Genomic DNA, 18597 nt, shown 5'->3' on the forward strand with positions numbered 1-18597 from the left:
GATCATTCAGTCATACAGTACACATACTCTAATATTTGGAATCTCAGTCCCATTCACAACAATTCAAGGGTGCCACGTCCTGGCTCTAAGGGTCGCGACGCACCCCTAACTCAAAGACTCAACCCCTAAGCATTAGGGGGAGGTGGGCCGCGACTTGCCCCGTAGGGCCGCGTCGCGCCTTCAAGACAAGGAGCACACCGAGGTCTTTCTTGGCATGCGGGCCACGACGCCCATGAGCTGGGTCACGGCACGCCCCTACGAACCCAGAATTTATAGGTTCTCTCCTCATCCCTCCAGCCAAAAACCTCAACAATTCAACTTAACCTTCAGCCAAATTCAGAACCAAACCCAAAATTCTTAACCCCACAACTCAAACATTATAACCAACCTTATAAACAACTTCTGCTCTTCCTAACACCCAAAATCAGTTCAAGAAATTACTCTCATGCAAACTCAACTTCTTATCATAAACTCAGCAGAATTAGAGTATTAGACTAGATCTCTTACCTCAAATTGTAGCCCAGTTTCCCCAGCAGTAACCCTGAATGAACTCAGCTTAATCCTTAGGCTTTCACAACTGAACTTCCCTGGTTCCAATCTTCAATTCATCAAAATTCCTCAAGCTTAAGGGATAGAGAGAACCGTGAGTGAGAGGAGGTGAGAATGAGCTGAGAGTCTTCCAAAATCTTGTGGTTATTCCTTAGGATTTTACTGAGTTTATCCCTTGCTTAAGTGAAAGACTTCTCTGCCTCTCTAACCTTATTGGTCCACTAACGGTACTAAGGGGTAAAATGGTCATTCCACTCCCAGTTCCCGCTAATTCCTCAAGTGTTCCTACCATTAATCAATTAACCCCGTCACATATAAATAATTACCAAATACTTATTTATCACCTAATAACTCCAAAAATATTTCTCTAAATTCCCAAAATACCCCTAGGCTCCCGCCAAGTCGGGTATTAAACCCTGTTGTGACTATTTCGCCTGTCCGCCCACTAGGACCGTCTCGAGCCATATGCTGCAAATATATCCACATAATAATGTGGTCTCAATCATAAATCACATTTATGCCCTCAACAGGCCAAAATTACAAGTATGCCCTTATAAGCTATAAAGGCCCACCTGCACATCTAATACTCATAAACATGCCTATAATAAATCCATATAATCATATTAATCATGCATGCCATGTAGTCACACATTTAACCAACTAACCATACACATAAACTAATTATGCCCTCCCGGCACACTAATTATGCCCGACATTCACCTGGATGGTGTCTTCTACACCTCGTGCACTCTGGATAACTTCTCCATGTCTCACCACCTCCATGGCAGCCACCTTGAGCACCCCGACCCCTCCTATCAGGACTGGAAATGGACAAAGTGTTAGGGGTCTTCCTCTTCAGATCACTGGGGCCACCACCCCTACCGGACCTGGTGTATGGAGGCACCACCCTGCGAACCTCCCGTCTCGCAGCGTTCTCCCTCCAGATCTTATTCCCTGCCTCTTCAGCGGTAAGAGCCTTCTCAATAGCATGGGCATAAGTCGTTCCCCTAAGTACTATTGTGATTCTCACATCCCGGGCTATCATAGCATTAAGCCCTCGAATAAATCTATCCTATTATACTACATCAGTAGGCACTAAATCTGGTGCAAACTTCGCAAGCCTATCAAACTTCAGGGCATATTTTGTAACTATCATGCTGCCCTGTGCCAACCCAACAAACTTCTTCACCTTCGCTGCCTTGACAACAATGTTATAGTATTTATGGCTAAACAGATCTCTTAACCCATCCCAACTCAAAGTAGAAATATCCCTGGTCTATGATGCCACCTCCCACAAAATATGGGCATCCTCTCTAAGCATATAGGTGGCACAAGTCACCCTCTCATCACCTTCCACCCTCATAAAATCCAAGATAGAAGTGATCATACTCATCCATTGTTTAGCCTTCAGTGGATCTGGTCCTCCCTCAAAGGTTGGAGGATGCTGTCTCATGAACCAATCATACAGTGGCTCCCACCTATTACCAACCTCAGGTGGTTGTACAACTGACGCCACAACAGGTAGCAAAATAGGTGCAGCACTCCCTAACAGAGCCTGCTGTCTCAAGAGGCAGATCTGTTCTTCTTGACTCTGTAACCGGGCTAGCATATTAGCAAGAATCTGTTGCCAGTTCTCAGGGACTGGCCGAGGGGTCTGGCCCTAATCACTATCTCTAGCCTCAAACCCTGTGCTGACTAGTCGTATAGATCACCTTGGGCGCATAGCTATCCAATTTTATATGCAATCAACAACTCGGCGATTAGGCAATGATGACAGGTTAACAGTCTTTCCATAGTCCACCATTAGAACTCAAACAACCAAAAGCAATAAAAATGTATACAATCATTAAAATATTCATTCACATGTAGCAGGAATGCTAATAAGCACACCTCATAACAGTCACACATCCGTCAAGGGTCATGCCCTATTAGTAGCTCAAGCTCTCTATTAATCATGCAACAAAGCATTTATATTTAATCTAAACATTTAAACCTATAATCACGTATATATAATTACCAAACCCTGAGTCGAGCTTGTCTTTAGTGGCGAGTGTACATGCCCAGCCAGTCTTCAGGAACCCTTAAACCTAGACTTTGATACCAAGTTGTAATGCCCTAGATAACTAAGACGGTTACACTGTGTATTTTAAAATAGTGCAAGACTTGCTAATCAATTCGTTTGAATAAAAATGTGATCCTAAGGTCAATCACCAGGTTAGGGTAAAAAGCTTTTGAAAATAAACGGTTAATTTTCAGTGAAATAGATGTTTGTTACATGGGATCCCAAACACAGGGTTTAAGTGACAATTTACAGTCCTTAAAAGTTTTATACAACCACTGGTCACTCTAATGGAAAAATACAAAATTTAAGGCTCTGTCCCTGTACTTTCCCTCGGCCGTGGTGAATGAGCAACTGATAATGTACACCTCGCCCTAGAGCACTCCAACTCATGGTCGGTCCAGCTTGCCCTTACCTTTACATGCACCACGTAGCACCTGTGAGCCAAGGCCCATCAAGAAAACCAAAACAACAAATACATAATCAGTAGTACCATCCAATCAATCATAAGACATGTTATATTATTTCATAATATAATGTAAAATTATATTATATTATAATATAATGTTTTAGATTAAATAAATGTGACAAAGTGTGTCACATATTGTAACATATAATAGAGAGTTACAATATTTAGATATATGAGATATATCCAAATAATGTAACATATTTTGTGTTACAAATTTGTAACTTCCAAACATTACCCTTTATTGTGTAAAATTGTTGTTACACAATATTGAGATGAATTTCATAAAGCCATATGTGATATGGCTGTTAGAGATATGATTTTAACCCCAATAATGTGTTTTGGGAGTTACAAAATCATTTGGGAGGGTTTGGAACCGTTTGGAAAAAGAGCACAAATATTTGTGCTGAAATTGGTCAGTGGCTACAGCCACCAACATTCAGTGGCCGCGGCCACAGGCCAAAAACTGACCAAATTTTCAGTTTTTTCAATATTTGTTGAACGGCTCAAAAAACCCAAATAACTCCCAAATCTCTTTTTTAATTCCATATTAATCCAATTAAACATTGGTAACAGCCATGGGGGTTGGTGGAATTTGAAATTCAAAGGGTGTCTCTAAACTCTATAAATAGGAGCCTATAGCACTTGTATGACACAACTTTTCTATCCACTAGAGCACTTGGCTAGAAACACCTTGAGGCTTGATAATTCCATAAAGCTTTTCCAATATCTGAGAGAGATCCCTTAGTGCTTAAGTTAGGGGGAAATAAGCTTTTGGACAAAGGTTTTATACCTTGTTCAAGTTGGTGATCTCCAATCCTCTTCACTTAGGTTGTGTAAGTGGGAGTTTGCTTTTGTTTCTGTTCTTCTTTCTATTGCATTGTTTTCTACTATTCTCTTGTTCCAATTACTTGTATTTCTTGTTCAAAGGTTGTAATCTTCTTTTCTTTATTTCAAACATTTTAGTTTAGTTGTAACATTTTGCTTTGAGTTGTATTTCCACCATTCTCTTCTTCATCATCATCTTCTCCCTTTCTTTGGTTTATTTGTATTTTCAGTTATAGATTTGTAACCTTATTTAATCAATCTATATTTACTTGTAATATTATAATCATTTCCATTGAGACAAAACAATATTTTCCTAACAAGACAGTCTTTCAGAAGTTTAGCAAATCACAGGCATCAAACTAATAATAGTTAACATGTACGATAAGAAACATATCTTAATCAATATACAAATGCTCAGGGTTGGCGCCCTTAGGCCAAGCCCTCTATTTACTCTACTGACTTTGACTCGCTTAGGATGAGTTCATTGTTTACTTAGTTGACCTCAACTCACAGTGGCCGAGTTGCGTCCTGTGCGCAAGTCATTAGCCCCGAATCTCTTAGGCTGTTCAATCTCATGTACCATATCGATCATTCAGTCATACAACACACATACTCAAGTATTGGGAATCTCAGTCCCATTCACAACAATTCAAGAGTGCATTTCTCTTACCTCGAATTCCAAGCGAAGAATACAAAACGATCCCGAGCATGGGCCTCAGTCCTGTGCCTTGGCGATAAACCCAATCACAGTGGCCAATGGGTAATCATCACTTTCTAATCCATATAAATATTTAGGAAACATTAGCTAGCCACTAGAACCTAGATTTCTACTAAACCGGCTAGTATAAATTGTCCCGAGCGCTTAGGTTCGAACCCCCGAGCCCTTCTAATTCTAAAAATCAACCTAGGTCAAAATCCCCTAGGCGGGCCACGACCTGTCCCACCTAGGCGCCCCCCCAAGTCAGAGAATCAACCCCCAAGCCTCAGAGGGTGGCGGGCTGCGACTTGCCCCCCTAGGGTCGCGTCGCGCCTTCAAGACAGGGAGCTCACCCAGTGTTTTCTGGGCATGCGGGCCGCGATACCCATGATCTATGTCGCAGCACACCCCTACGAACCCTGAATTTTCTAGTTCTCTCCTCATCCCTCCAGCCAAAAACCTCAACAATTCAACTTAACCTTCAGCCAAATTCAGAACCAAACCCAGAATTCTTAACCCCACAACTCAAACATTATAACCCACCTTATAAACTACTTCTACTCTTCCTAACACCCAAAATTAGTTCAAGAAATTACTCTCATGAAAACTCAACTTCTTATCATAAACTCAGTAGAATTAGAGTATTAGACTAGAAATCTTACCTCAAAATCTAGCCTAGTTTCCCCAGCAGTAACCTTGAATGAACTCAGATTAATCTTTAGGGTTTCCACAGCTGAATTTCCTTGGTTCCAATCTTCAATTCATCAAAATTCCTCAAGCTTAAGGGAGAGAGAGAACCGTGAGTGAGAGGAGGTGAGAATGAGCTGAGAGTCTTCCAAAATCTTCTGGTTATTCCTTAGGATTTTACTGAGTTTATCACTTGCTTAAGCGAAAGTGTTCTCTGCCCCTCTAATCTTATTGGTCCACTAAGGTTACTAAGGGGTAAAATAGTCATTCCTCTCCTAGTTCCCGCTAATTCCTCAAGTGTTCCTATCATTAATCAATTAACCCCGTCACGTCTATATAATTTCCAAATACTTATTTATCACCTAATAACTCCCAAAGTATTTCTCTAAATTCCCAAAATACCCCTAGGCTCCCCCAGAGCCGGGTATTAAACCCCGCTGTGACTATTTCGCTAGTTTGCCCACTAGGACCGTCTCGAGCCATATGCTGCAAGTATATCCACTCAATAATGTGGTCTCAATCATAAAACCACATAAAATCACATTTATGCCCTCAACGGGTCAAAATTAAAAATATGCTCTCATAAGCTATAAAGGCCCACATGTATATCTAATACTCATAAACAGCCATATAATATATCCATATAATCATATTAATCATGCATGTCACATAGTCATGCATTTAACCAATTAAACATATACATAAACCGATTATGCCCTCTAGGCACACTAATCAAGGCCCTAAGTCTTATCAGCGATTTTGGGTCGTTACATAAAATTAGTTTGTGGTCGATTGGTGGGGAAAGTTTGGTTGGAATTGTGTTAGAATTGGATTTTGTTATTTTAAAATGCAGGGGGGAAACGTATATTTTGGGTCATCTCAGTTGCGCCGCGACGCGTATGGGTTTCTTCGAGGGTGGCTTTGCCCTCGGACCGTCGTGGTGCTGCAACTCTAAATGGTAAAACATTATAGGGAACGCTCTCTGTTTGTTGGAGCACTGCGGTTCAAAAAGCATGAATTTTTGAAAGGGACTTCTCCCTTCATTTTAGAGCCGCGGCGCAGCTGGGGCGCAACGCTAATGTAGTTTTAGGGTGCATTTGTCTAGGGTTTTGTGGACTTAACTTGGGAGGCTCAGGGGACGATTCCTTTATCCTGTTTTGTGGAATATGCGGTCTCGAGTGTTAGGGCTTAGTCTTGAGGCCCATTATCGAAATTAGTTCCTAATAAACTTATAATTTATGTTTTGACTAGGGTTTCTTAAGGCTCGAGAAATGGATCGCACTGGGGATCGTTGATAACTCCATTTTAGTGTCGTTTTAGAATGTGTTCTTGTGGTAATCTTGAGTCTTTATGTTTTTTTATGCAAGATTACGCTTTTGTTTGTCTTTGTGTGTAGGTCGGTGTGTTGAATCATGAGTTAAATGCTAAAAGAAGAGGAAATGGTGGAAAAATGGAGCTTTTGGTGGTTGTTTGACTCACAATGGTGCTAAGGATAAGTTAAAATAGGTTTTTGAGGCAGGAAGGAGGTTGAAAGGCTTAAATTGGAAAATAATGGAATTAGAGTCGCGACATGGGCTTAAGGGTCGTGACTATAGTAGAAGTCAGAAGGTCAAAGGGTCTGAAGGGAATTAGAGCCGCGACTTGCTCTTATAAGTCGTGGCGCTAGTGCAAGTCAGAGGCGAACCCAGGAGGGCATCAACACACGGGCCATGACTAGGGTTGAGAGAGTCGCGGCGCCTGAAGATTTACCCAGACATCGAATTGCTCTCAAAATGACACGGGTCGCGACCTAGGAAAGGCCAAGTCGCGGCCTGCATATGAAAAAACAAGGATTCGTGATTTTTTTAGTATAAATTCAAACTTTATGTTATTATGAAGGTTAGGTTAGGTTAGATTTTAATTACGAGTTTAGATATTAATTTTGATTCTGAGATTAGTTTTTCTGCACTTTCATACTTTTTATTTCTTCTTCAAGTCTTTGAATTTTATGTTTCTGAATAATTATTTTGTTGATTCTTCTTCTTTATTCTAATCAATATAATCTTTGCTTAAACTAGTAAATACGTGATCAATATTTGCTTGATTTATGATTCTTATTCAAAATTCGAAAGATGAGAATTGGATATGCTATCGTTATATAGACATAGGTTACATATTGGATGAAAGTACTTGTATGGCTTGTGTAGTAATTAGGTTTCTATGCTTAATGCCTGCTATATTTTTAAGTTTATCATAGAGATGTAGAAAACCTGCATATAGATTGAGATCTTATATCTTGAAAAAGAATAGGAATCGATTTTTGTTAACCTGCTATTAGAATAGGAAGAAAGAAATTTAGAACTGATTAATAAAATTAATAGAATGAAAAGCTGATGAAGTTAACACCTTAGGTTTTTTAATTATTGAATCAGTCTTTATTTTTGCAAAGTTTATTATAATTTTAAGTCTTAGTTTAAAAATGACTCTATTTTTGACAACCAAATAGAAATTTAAAAGAATTTATTTGTAATTGGTTGATAGTCCTTAAGGGAACGATATTTTATTTACTACTTATATTACTTGAATTGATTACATGCACTTGCGTATCATATTTTGCCGATCGATCGTACTACCGTTTGCACGAGACACGTGGTAAGAAAATTGGCACATGCACTGAGAGTAGGGCTTGAGCCCTGATTAGAGGACACGTATATGACCATGCCATGAATTTGTTTAAAGTTAAATGTTTTCTCTATATAAGCCTCTACTGTTATAATTGTTTGTATTGACTGGTTATTATTGTGAATGATCGGTCGGGAGGCCGTTTTCGGCACTACATGCGTAATGTAGGACGTTGTGGCGGGACCATTACAGGGGTGCAATATGCATCTACTATGTGTGAGTCGTTATATTGCTGAGAAATGAATGTGAATCTGTTTGTGATTATAAAGTACGCATTAGATTATAATGTTTATGTGGATATCTATTTTACTTGTTTGGGTTTTCTTGTTGAGCCTTGGCTCACGGGTTCTTTGTGGTGCATGTAAGGGTAAAGGAAAGATGGACCAACCATGAGTTGGAGCGTTGTAAGAGTGGTGTGTACATACTCAGCCTGCTCAGCTACCACGGTTGAGATATTTTTGAGGGACATGGTTTATTAGCTCGATTTTGCTGCTTAGATCAGCTAATTCTTGTAATTTTGTTGTAAATGTATTTTGATTTAAAATCGTTGGGATCCCTTGTAGATATTCAAAACTTTTTAATGAATTTTTTTACTTTAGTGACCAAAATTTTTAATACCTAAACTGTCGTTTAATTTTAATTACACTTTTAGGTCCAAATGACTTAAATAACGAGTTAAGCACTATTGTAACACACAATATAACGGTCCTGGATTAATAGGGCGTTGTATAGGGAATTTGATTTCATCTACTATAATTATTTTTCCTATAATGATAGCAAGTTCACTAAATCAAATCATACTTTTTCATGAGTTATAAGATCTCAATTTACATGTGAATTTTCTACATCTCTGTGATTATTCTAACATGTAAAAGGCACTAAGAAGATGAACTTAAAAGCTACACAAATCATAAAGTTATTCTCATCTAATATGTATTTATGATTATTTAATTGTATTATATTCAATTCTCACTTCTTACATTTCGAATCAAAATCATAAATCAAGTAAATGATGATTAAGCACTCACAAGCTTTAAGCATAAATTAAATTATTCAATATAGAGATGAAGAAAAATCATAAAATAATCATAACTAATAATAGAGGTTGAAGTGACTACATTAAAAACCCTAGAAAAGATGTTTTGTTCATAATTATAAAAACATTATTTGAATTAATTATAAAAAAATGCATAAAGAAATGAAAAACTCTAAGATGAATCCATTCCTAGGACTTCCAAGATGCTTCCAATGTGTTTCTTCTTTTTGTTACCCTTTCAATTGATGTATTGATATTCTATTTATAGCCTCCCTAGTCTTTTGGACATCCAAATTAAATATCACTTATTTTCAATTTTGAAGTAAAAACGTTTCTAACATATAAAAAGGGCATATGGTGATATGTTGCGACCCTTCTAGGTGATATGTCAGTCGATTTCTAAAAGAGTAATCTTCTTGGAAGGGAAGTGGCGACATGTCACAACTTATACAACGACATGTAGCCTGGTTCGACCTTCTTCAGTAAAAAATGCATAATTTTTTTTATCCAAACTCAAAATGTAATGATTCAAACTATTTAAAAATAATTTAGAAAGAAATCTACAACTTATATTTCTATGAATTTTTCCATAAAGTGATGAATCAAGGTCGAAAATCGACTTTAAGTTTCAGACTTGCATTATCAAGTGGCGCGTATTAAACATCTCGAACTTAGTATTTTCCAACCATAAAATCGTAAAACTTCACACTCAATGCAAAATTCATCATATTTATCTTATTTAATATGTTTCTTTTCATCTCACTCCATATCATATACCAATCATAAAAACATGAAATAAGAAGAAAATAAGCATCAACCTGCACAAAATAAAATAAAACACTCAAATAACTTCTTAAATTATTCTCTAAAACTAACCTAAAATCAACCTAACAATAATTTAAAAATTAACTAAAAGATTATTAAAAATCTAATAATTAAAGAAAAAATCAGTTTTTTTTTTAAATTCTAATCTTAAAAACAAGAAAAATTAAACAAAAATATCAAAATATTTTCTAATATTTAAGTTTAAATTTTTTTCTTTAATTTTTCTTTAATTTAAGATTAGAAATTTATAAAAATAAATATGAATTTTTATTTAATTTTTATATTTTTTTAATTTGTTTTAGTTGATTTTAAAATTATTTAAAAATTAACTAAAAGATTTTTAAAAATCTAATAATTAAAGAAAAAATCAGTTTTTTTTTAATTCTAATCTTAAAAACAAGAAAAATTAAACAAAAATATCAAAATATTTTTAATTTTTCTTGATTTTAAGATTAGAAATTTATAAAAATAATTTTGAATTTTTATTTAATTTTTATATTTTTTAATTTGTTTTAGTTGATTTTAAAATTATTTAAAAATTAACTAAAAGATTTTTAAAAATATAATAATTAAAGAAAAAATCATTTTTTTAAAATTATAATCTTAAAATCAAGAAAAATTAAACAAAAATATCAAAATATTTTTAATTTTCTTGATTTTAAGATTAGAAATTTATAAATATAAATTTGAATTTTTATTTAATTTTTATATTTTTTTAATTTGTTTTAGTTGATTTTAAATATATTTAATATTTTTATAAAAATTATTAAAATAAATTATTTTTTGGACAAATATATGATATCGGTGCTACGCGCCTTTAATTATAATTTTAGTCAAACTTAACACTTGACTTAACAGGAATGATTAACGGTGCAACACATCCTTAACAGTAGGGAGTTTTCGCGCCAAATATTTTACATAGGGAGTTAAGTGTTACAAAATAAAATACTTAGAGTGTTGCTATTCACCCACTTTTTTTTTCTCTTCTCATCTCCTTTCTAATTATACACCCCATAAAATTTAAAATTATATAAATTTATTTTCACAAACCTCTTAAACTTTCACTACGTACAAATTTATCCCTTAAGAGCATCTCCAATGAAGTGTCAAATTAGTAATGCAGTGCTAAAATATAATCTACAAAAAAAAGTTGTTCAAACGGTGTGCCAAAAACTGTGCCAAATTTGGCACATGTTAAAAGTTGTATCAAATTTGACACATATTATAATATAATGTTTATTTTGCATCACCATATATGTTACATTTTTTTATTTTATTTTTTGTCATTTTTATTATTTTAGTATTATCTTTATCTATCAACATTAAATGTTACACTTTTTATCTTATTATTTTATTATATTTAATTATAACAATAAAATATAAGAGAATGCTATTAGTTTTTGTATATTTTCAATAAAATATCAAATGAGCATTAATAAAATATTGATGTTTGCATTAAATTTTACAATTGTGCATTGGAGCATATTGCTAAAAATTATACCAAATATATCACATATTATTTTTGTTTGACAAACATAACACAATATTTACATCTCCCATTAGAGATGATCTAATATATAATTATATATATCCTCAACCAAAATAATAATAATAATAATAATACTATAGAGAATGATAAAACTAATAACTTAGAAACATAAATCATAATTAGCTAGTTAAAAATAACCCTACTTTATAATATACCCTAATATTAAAAATCATAGCAATTTTAATATATAATAAATTACCTCATGAGAATTTAAATCGTTAATGGAATAACAATTGTCTACCTTTATATTTTGTGTACCTGTATTTACATTTTGCACAATTTTAATATTTTAAATTCATAATTTTTTTAATGTTTATACTAAATGTATTAAAAGGGGGTGTATTAAAAAAAAGTTTATGGTTTAAAATTATATAAGGTTGTTTCTGTCAATTTATATTTAGAAATAACTAATTGATTAGAAATTGGTGAAAAGAGAGAAAAAAAAGTGTGTCAATAGAACTATGTAGTTATTATGAGTCAATATGAATAAAGCCTAAAGTCAAGAACATTATTACATTTTAGACCCCTAATTATTATAAGGAAAATTTATAAAAATACTTGACTTTGCTAAAAAAAATACTTTTTATATTCTAACAAAGTTTTTTTCAACATTACTATTTTAGGTAAATTTTTAACTTTTTACGATTTTGCCTTTTTTTTGTATTTGTGTTTTTTCAAGTTGTTTTTTTAGTTATTTTAAAGTTTTTTTGGGGTTGATTTTTAGTTGTTATGATGTATATTGTTCGTCGTGTTGTTTTCAAGTTATTTTTTAAATTATTTTTTGTTGAAGTAGTGAGTTGATGTCGAGTTGTTTTCTAGTTGATTCTTAGTTGGTTTTTCTGAAAGTGTATTTTTGTAATTATGAAACTTTAAAATTGTATATTTTTTTTAAACTTGAGTTCGTAAAATTTAAAAGAAAAATTAGAGATGGTGAAAATGTAAAAAAATAAAAATATTAAAATAAATGTGTATTTACAAAAAAAAAAACTCATTATTATAAAGACACTTTTATTTCATAAAAAAATTAATTACAAATTTATCCTCAAGTAAAATAACTAAACTATACAATTGTAATTCTTTATTCCATTTATAAAATTTAACTTTTAGTAAATATACCTCACTTACCCATATTATATAAACTTTAAAGAAAAAATCAAGCATCTTTAATCTCTAAAAATTATGCATTAAGTAATGGAACAACACAATATTAAAAGTTCACCAATGAAAGTGTGACCACAGATTTGGCCAACGACATAGAATCAAATAAACGATATGAAAAAGTAGAGAATATAACTGGAATAATAAACAACACAAGAATTATATAGTGGTTTGGCCCCAAGCGTTGGTAATGACATACGTTCACTTGCACTTTTATTAATGAAGAAAATCTTAAACTCATGATTAGATGAACGAGAGCCAACCGAGTTTCGTAAGCGCGAGAGAATACAATGATGTGTATGCAAGTGTGCACAAAATAATCTTAGAAAATAATGATACACTAAGTCCTCTATTTACAGGCTTAGAGATCTTACAAAATGGCTCGTGGGCCTTGCATGACAAGTAATAAAGAATAATGAGATAATTAATAATAATATATTTCAAATGATATATATCTAGTAAATATTTGCTTGAGCTGGTAGTACTTTGTATTTTTGTCGAAGCATCTAACCAGGCTAATTGAGCATGCAATCGAGCTAGCCAGTATTGCCTTTCAGAATGAAGCTTTGACTAAGTTCTAACCAATTGTCTTATCATGAAGCTTTCCATGCATTTTTGTCTTGCGGTCAAGGATCAAATAACTTCTACAAAGCCAATGTCCGTTTGGTCATTATTTTATTGCCACGTGTCAATAATCTATGCCATATCATCATGCTAATTTTTAGAAAAAATATTTTCCACCCAAGTTTATCATCATGCAACCAGCATCAAATAAACTTATTCGAATAGCCTTCTTATACGAACAACCTTCATTACTTGTCTTTTCAATTCTTATTTTAAACTACCTCTGGAAAATAAACATCATGATTACTCTTTTTCCTAAAAGAAAATTGACGGCTACACGAATCCCTATGAGCGAAAAAATTGCCTTTTCACCTAGCGCTTTGATTACATAAACCCCTTTTTCTCTTTCTTCTCATTTTTACACTCAATTTCTCTTTCATTAAGAACACCAAAAATTTCATAAAAAAACTTCTTAAGATGTCGATCAATTCGAACTTTTCCAAGCAATCTTCAATCAGTTTCTTTTCAATTCTTCAATTGAAGTTAGTTTTCTAACTACAATCTCTTATTTTTCAATGTAATTTTTCCAGTAAATCGTGCCTGTTTTGCCATTTCCTTGGAGATGCAAAAACTGTCAAAATCGTTTGATGTTCTTGAAATTTTCTTAAATTTTATTCTGAATTCACTGAGAAAAATATAATGTTTAGAGACTAAAAAAGTAATTAATAGGTTGTCTAGATATCTTGAATAGGCTTTGCTGGTGAAAAGTCTAGATTTTTTCCTGAAAATTGAAGTAAAATTTTGATTTTTACATTTTTGGGAAAAATTGCTATTTGAATGGATGAAAAAATTTCTCAAAAAACTTTTCATTATCACTTTTTGATTTAAAAATTTGTTGGTCCAATAAACTAATTTGTTTATCCTTATATATCGCTAGTCGGATAAACTATCATGTTTACCATCAAGCAGTATATATCTGATCTCCTTAGACATACATTCTATTGGTGGAATTAGATTCTCACATCCTATTTTCCTTCTTAGATATTCATGCAAGACTATTGGGGGAGGTGAACGACCCATAGACGATGACTTTTTGGCCATGCTGTTCGAAGACAACGATCAGAATGACTCTCCAACACCTCATCAGAATCCCAATTCTAATCACCTCATACATCTATACCTCTTCCTTTGATGGCCAATAATAATGAAGAAGCATCTCCAACTAACGATGTTGTCACAAAAACCATCCTTCATTATGTCGTTGTGAAGTTAGGTACCAAGAAGGATAGTGTGTCTTGGTATGTTTCCCCACCAAGTGAGCTATCGAGTAGAGTGGTCGATAGCTACCCCAAGTGTGGGAGCTTTGTTATTTTTAAATAATTTAAATTTAAATAAATCTCATTAAGTTTCCTATATATGGAATACGATATCTTGGGTTTTCATAAGTAAGTCTCAGTTGATTCATTTGGTAAGTGAAAGCCTAAACAGTCTAATCCTTTCTTGGCCACTCACTCTCTTCTTTTTCTCTTCTTGATCTCCATCTCATGTGTTGAGAACCAGCCCACACTAGTTCTAGGTTGATCAAATGATTGGCGAGGAAGACTGTGTTATTGATCTAGTTCAATCTCTTAATAATACTCTGCTATAAAAGTGAATCAAGGGTTAGAGAGATTGAAGGAATGAGTTACTCCATTTCCGCTGCGTAAATGTAAGTTTTTATACTTTACTCTGTTTTGTATCAATTTCATAGGAGCATGTTCTATGAATTTACATGTGTTGATTGATAATATGTAAATTACATGAAAATAAACAAACTTCCTGTAACATGCATTTCCTAAAATTGGCCTCAGAGCCATAAGTTTCTAGTTTATTTTCATAATTGAACATGTATGAAATTGATAGATATGTTAGGATGTTAATTGGATGGTACATGTTATTTGGTGCATGTTTATTTTTTTATGTAAATTTAACAATAATTTGGTTGTTTTTGGCTTTTTTTGGGATTGAAAAACTACACAGAAATGCAAAAAAAAAAATTTTGGCATGATTAGGCAGTGTACGAGCTCTGCACCCATGAAAGAGATGTCGGGACCCTGTTGTACGGAGGTCCGTACGGATCTGTGCAACGTCCGTACAGGACCCGCAACAGGCACTTTTTACAACAACAAAAAAAATTAAATGGATATTTTGTGTAGTTAAATTTAAATATTTAAAATTGGTTATCTGATAATTCTAGATATTTTAATATATTTTAAATTTGGTTTAAAGATATTTTTATATATTCAAATTGGTTCATTTTTTTTTTTTGAAAAATATCTTGTCATTCCTAACAACTTAACATCCTAGATTAAATTAATTATTCAAAATTGAATTTTGTATGATAAGTTCTATTTTTAATTAATTTTATATTTTGCAATTTGTTTAATTAATTATATTGAATTTTGTCTAATGCATTCTATGTTAATTAATTATGATATTTTTGCAAAATTGTTTATTATTGTGGTATTTGCATAATTTAATAATACATGCTCATATAGTATCATGTTAGGCCCGTCCAATTATTAGCATATCATGCATCATTATAAATTGCATTTTTGCAATTGGGCTTAAATGCATATAGTGATGCCCCATGTGTTTTTGTAATATATGATATTTTAGCAAATAAAAATTTCATAAAGTGTTAGGTTTTATTTGAGCCCAATTGAACATGTAAAGTTTAAAGTTCTCTCTTGTGGGTGGTTCCACTTGTGAAGGCCCATTTGTTTTGAATTGCTAGATTGGACTTAATCAATGGAATAACAATAAATAAAACGAAGGTTCAAATTCCTCTCTTTTTGGGATTTGTCTGGAAGTAGGGAGCCTTAGTAGTGGGTCCGCATACTGAACCAGCTCTCATCCATGCAAGCTCAAATTGTTAAGGCTCATTTACCTAAGTTTGACTTAATTGTATTAGGTTAATCTTTTTATTTTGACCTAATAGTTGATTAGAAACAAATTGATTCTAATTTTTTTTGTTGGATTAAATTTCAAAGGTAATTTTAGAATTAATAGGAAAATTATAAACTATGGTTTATTGATTATTTTAATAATTTGGCAAACCTAAGTTGGTATTTTTCAAAAGAATAAAATATTAAAAGGTTTAATAATGTGTTTTTAAAATCTAAATTCCATCTCCACCGTTGATTTAACAAGTTTAGGGTTTAGTGGGGCGTAATGGCGATTGGATTTTGTCTCCCTAGAAAGGTGTTCACTGGACTCCTAACATGGTTAAATTTCTTAGGATAGATGGTTATAGATGTACCTTCTATAGACTCATCCCTACGATGACTATAGGAATTAAGTCTATGATAATAAAAACCGTGGGTCAAACTCATAAAGTAAGAAATAATTTGTTTTCGTTACTTTGATCGAATGGATAGGTTATTGATAAAAGTTTAGGACGTTTTATTAATTGAGATGTTTCTCTATTTGACTAAGTGAATATATGTGACTCTCACCGATTGGGACACATAGGTTCATGGCTAGTTGAAATACCTAAGAAATAGAAAGATAAGTATTTTTAGTATTTACTTATCTTTGAACATTGTTTATATGTTGTGTTATTTCTAAAACTTGCATGAATGAATGTTTGTCCAACAATGCATTAATTTCAACTTTATTGATAAATGTAGCTCTATGGCCTCCAACCCCACTATCCTTCTTCTGTCCAAGGAGTTGCTAACAGATGAGAACTTCATGAAATGGAAGTCTAATATCAACATAGTGTTGAATGGAGACAACTCAAAATTCGTGATGACTGAAACCGAACCTGACTTTCCGAGAGAGAACCCCTTGAAGGTCATGAGGGGGAAGTATGAACGTTTGACTACTGCCAACAACAAGGCCAAGGTGTACATGCTTGCCAGCATGTTAGAAACGCTAATGACTAAGATGGAGAATGTCAAAACTGCTTACGACATCATGGATCAACTCCAAGAAATGTTTTGGCACAAGTCGGCGCAAGCTAGTTTCGAGGCTACCAAGAGGTATGTTAACTGTAGGATGGCACCTGGCCAACATGCTCGTGATCATTTCATTTAGATGACAAACTACTTCCAAGAAGCTAAGCTCAATGGAGCAACAGTAGATGAGAAGACTAAAATTGGAATCATTCTCAACAACCTTGCACCCAATTTCCTTACGTTCACCACGAACTATTTCCTTAACAAGCTGGACTATGGAATGACCAAGTTGTTGAATGAGCTTCAGATGTATGAAGGAATAAATGGTGGACCAAGTAAAGGACCTGAGAAGAAGGCTGCCACTACTAGGGGTGCTCAGGGTGAGGCTAACCTAGCCTCGTCCTCGAAGAGCAAGAAGAGAAAAACAAGGAAAGAGGAAAAGAAGGCTATGAAGCAAGTAGCTGGAAAGGAACTACCAACTGAAAAGCTGGTTGGAGCAAAGCCAACTAGCAAAAAGTCTAAAGGACCTTGTTTCCACTACAAGGAGGGAGAGTAAAAGCTTAGAGTTGGAAATGGTGCATTCGTGGAGGTCAAAGTGAACAGACAAGTCCGCTTAAAATTTGGAAATAAATTTATGTTATTAGATGATGTTTATTTTATTCCAAACTTTAGTAGGAATTTAGTTTGAATTTCTTTATGACATCAATAACGATTTTCTATTACTTTCACAAGTTTTAATATATCTATTTTCATTTATTGGTTGTGAATTGTGTGTTGGATGTATGGAAAATGGCTTGTATATTTTGCGACCTATTGAATCCCTCACGCTTAGCAATGAATTGTTTAAGGTAGATAATCATAGGATCGCCAACAAAAGATTGATAATGATCACATGAAATACCTTTGGTATCTTCACCTTGGTCATATTGACTATGATAGGATTAAAAGACTTACAAATGCTAGGCCTTTAAGGGAACTCACAATGGATGACTTACCTGTCTGTGAATCTTGCCTGGAAGGTAAAATGACTAAGTGTCTATTCTCTGCAAAAGGAGAAAGGACCAAAGTACCCCTAGGGCTCATTCATACTAACGTCTGTGGACCGAATAATGTTCAGGCGAGTGGTGATAATGAATATTTCATCACTTTCACTAACGATTATTCTTGATATTCATGTCTTTACCTAATGCAAAGGAAACCTAAAATTTATGACAAGTTGAAAGAATTCTTTACAATGGCCCAAAACCAGTTAGGTAAAACTTTAAAGATCTTGAAATCTGATAGGGGTGGAGAATATTTGGATAATCAGTTCTAAGATCATCTTACTGAGTTTGGGATTCTGTCTCAACTCACTACCCCAAGGACTCCGCAACAAAATAGATTTGTTGAGCGTTGGAACTGAACATTGTTAGAAATGGTTAGGTCAATGATTAGTTATTCAACTCTACCACTGTTTTTCTGGGGGTATGCCATTTTGAACGCTAACGGCATTTTTAAATGTTGTACAGTCTAAGGCTATCTCCAAAACGCCTATAGAACTATGGAATGGATGTGAACCTAGTCTAGGCCATTATAGA

The 18597-nt window shown here is 33.8% G+C and overlaps 1 protein-coding gene across 1 annotated transcript; it reads left to right on the forward strand.

Annotated features, from left to right (window-relative positions):
- Window positions 1–16754: 16754 nt before the first annotated feature.
- Window positions 16755–17159, forward strand: LOC133817976 (uncharacterized). The gene has a single exon (XM_062250653.1). The coding sequence runs from the start codon at window positions 16755–16757 to the stop codon at window positions 17157–17159; it is 405 nt and encodes a 134-aa protein (XP_062106637.1).
- The last annotated feature ends 1438 nt before the right edge of the window (window positions 17160–18597 follow it).

This window comes from Humulus lupulus, chromosome 1, assembly GCF_963169125.1.
Source record: "Humulus lupulus chromosome 1, drHumLupu1.1, whole genome shotgun sequence".
NCBI lineage: Eukaryota > Viridiplantae > Streptophyta > Magnoliopsida > Rosales > Cannabaceae > Humulus > Humulus lupulus.

Coding starts and splice junctions, on each gene's coding strand:
- LOC133817976 (XM_062250653.1), top strand. CDS start 16,755: ATGGCCTCCAACCCCACTATCCTTCTTCTGTCCAAGGAGTTGCTAACA.